Source organism: Sprattus sprattus, assembly GCF_963457725.1.
Source record: "Sprattus sprattus genome assembly, chromosome: 3".
Taxonomy (NCBI): Eukaryota; Metazoa; Chordata; class Actinopteri; order Clupeiformes; family Clupeidae; genus Sprattus; species Sprattus sprattus.
The window spans coordinates 51,112,000-51,114,499 of NC_137922.1; the positions used below are offsets into that span (position 1 = coordinate 51,112,000).

The 2,500-nt window shown below is 52.1% G+C and overlaps 1 protein-coding gene across 1 annotated transcript in view; it reads right to left on the bottom strand.

The window, feature by feature from the left end:
- The window catches only part of LOC308362833 (tensin-1-like), a gene marked incomplete at both ends in the record, with an annotated part of 72,554 nt that extends 71,821 nt beyond the window's left edge, over positions 1-733 (bottom strand). Inside the window, one exon of the mRNA XM_080835561.1 lies at positions 638-733. Within this exon, the coding sequence (XP_080691687.1) occupies positions 638-733 (96 nt within the window). The remainder of the gene's footprint in view (positions 1-637) is intronic.
- Positions 734-2,500: the final 1,767 nt, after the last annotated feature.

Here is a 2,500-nt window from a genome sequence, read left to right on the forward strand (position 1 = left end):
ACACACACACACACACACACACACACACACACACACACACACACACACACACACACACACACACACACACACACATAAACACAAACAGAGAGACACTGCTTTGAAACTGCCACTGCATTGATAATTCCATTTATTCCATTGGTGAATACGGAAAAAAACAACCAGCAGATGAACTGCTCTGCTGAAACAGTATGGACATCCAGTGAAAGAGATGGAGCAAGCCAGTGATGGGGGCGAGAACAAACGAAGGAATGCAGAATGACATCAAGGGAGGTGGATTTGAAGGAACACCTGCAACCCTTGGGGGTGATCCATGATGGTTGGAGGACAGGTGTGTATGTTGCGCAACATACATATCACACACAAGGCGAACTGGGATGATCCACACACAAACGCGGCCGTCAGACGTGTGTGTGTGTGCGCACGCGTGTGTGTGTGTTGAGGGGACGTGTGACAGACAGATCCTCCATTCTTGACCACGACCAAGCAATGGACTGCCCAAGGTGACCCCCCCACCCCACCACCACCACCACCACCCCCAAAAAGACAGGCGAGTGTTCACTCAGGTGGTTGCTATGGGAGCGAATGCAGGGGGTCAGTCAGAGAGAAGGGGGGGATTGTGGGATAGCTGTCTTACCTGGTCCCTCCTAGCCGAGCGCAGGGGGAAGAAGCAGGAGAAGAGAAACTTCCCCCAGCTGATCACCGCGGCCAGACACCAGTTCAGACGCGCCATGGTAACCTCCTATGATCACCCCCTCTCTCTCTCTCTTGTTCCTTCGTTCCTTCTCTCTCTGTCTCTCTGCTGCTACCTGATCTCTAATCTCCAGGTGAAAATCCAGTGTCCGTCGTCCTGGGAAACGACCCCCTCCGTTTTCCTTTTCCCTCCTCTCTCTTGCGCTCCTATCATCCGATGTTCATTCCACGGTCTGCTGCGAGCAGCGAGTGGGGGTGTGTGAGCGTGTGTGTTTGTGTGTGTGTGTGTGTTTGTGTGTTTGTGTGTGCGTGTGTTTGTGTGTGTGTGTGTGTGTGTGTATAGGGGAAGAGAGGGGGAAAGAGAGGGAGGATAAATCGCTCCTGTACGTCTGTTCGCGAGGTTCCAGCTGCACAGTGTCTTCCTCCTCTCCTTTCTTTCTTTACTTCCTTCCTTCCTTCCCTCCTTCCTTCGTTTCTTCCTGTCCTTCGTGCCTTCCCTGTGTCTTTGTGTTTACCGTCAGTCTGCGAGCCTCTATTCACCCGTCTGCCTGTCCGTTTCGTCAGTCCGTCCGTCTGTTGGTACCCTCAGAGAGGGAGCTCTGCAGCCTGGTTCATTCTGAGCCCCCAGCGCTTCCCACAGCCCCTTCCCAGCCCAGTGACACCTGGAGCGGGCTGGCTGTGCTTGGATGTCCCCCTGTCTCTGGAACTGCTGTTGGTGCTGGAGCTCACTCACTCGCTCGCTCACGCACTCACTCGCTCTCACACACACACGCACTCGATGCCGCCACTCACACTCTCGCTCGCTCTCTCTCTCTCTCTCTCTCTCCCGTTCTCTCTCTCTCTCCAAAGCCGCACAGCCGTTCGCACAGAGGATGCTGCAGCACTCCGTCTGCCCACGGAGAGGGAAACGAGGGAGGAGGAGGAGGAGGAGGAGGCGATACGAGCGAGGGAAAGGAGAGGAGAGGAGGAGGGAGAGAGCGTGAGAGAGAGAGACAGAGAGAGAGGGAGGGAGGGAGGACTGGAAACAGAGGAGTAGAAAGCCACTCTCAATGAGAGGAGAGAGAAGCGAAGAGAATGTAAAAGCAGAGAGAGATAAGCCGAATGTGTGTGTGAGTGTGTATGTGTGTGTGTGCTGAGTCTGTGTGTATGTGGGGGGGTAGGGATGTGTGTGAGAGGGGGAGCAGGGAGAGATGAAAGGAAGAAATAAGCAGCGATGAGCAGAGGAAGAACGAGAGAGAGACAGAGAGAGAGATGAGAAAACGTAGAGAAGAAGGATGGGGAAATGGACAAAATGAGAGAGGGAAGAGGAAAGAGGGAAGAGGGGAATGAAAAAAAATCACATGGCTGGAAAAGACTCTGAATTCAGAGCAGGAAATATGGTGAGAGTGAGCATGTACTCACATTCACACAGACAGCACACACATATACATTTAATACACACACACACACACACACACACACACACATATATACACACATACTGTACATACATATCACACACACACACACACACACACATATACACACACATACATACATGCATGTGAAGTGTTTTCATGAAGGGTTTGTGGGAAGAGGGGGGGCAAAGCATTCAGAACCAGATTAGCTTGTGTGTGTGTGTGTGTGTGTGTGTGTGTGTACATACGCATACGCATGTGTGTGTGGAATTGGGTCGCTGTGCGCAAAGAGAGAAAAACTGGTGAGGAAAAAAATACAGAGGAAGAGTGAGAGAGACGGAGAGCTGCAGGGAGAGGAAAAGAGGGAGAGGGAGGGAGCGATAAGCGAAAAGAAAGGGAACAAGAAAGGC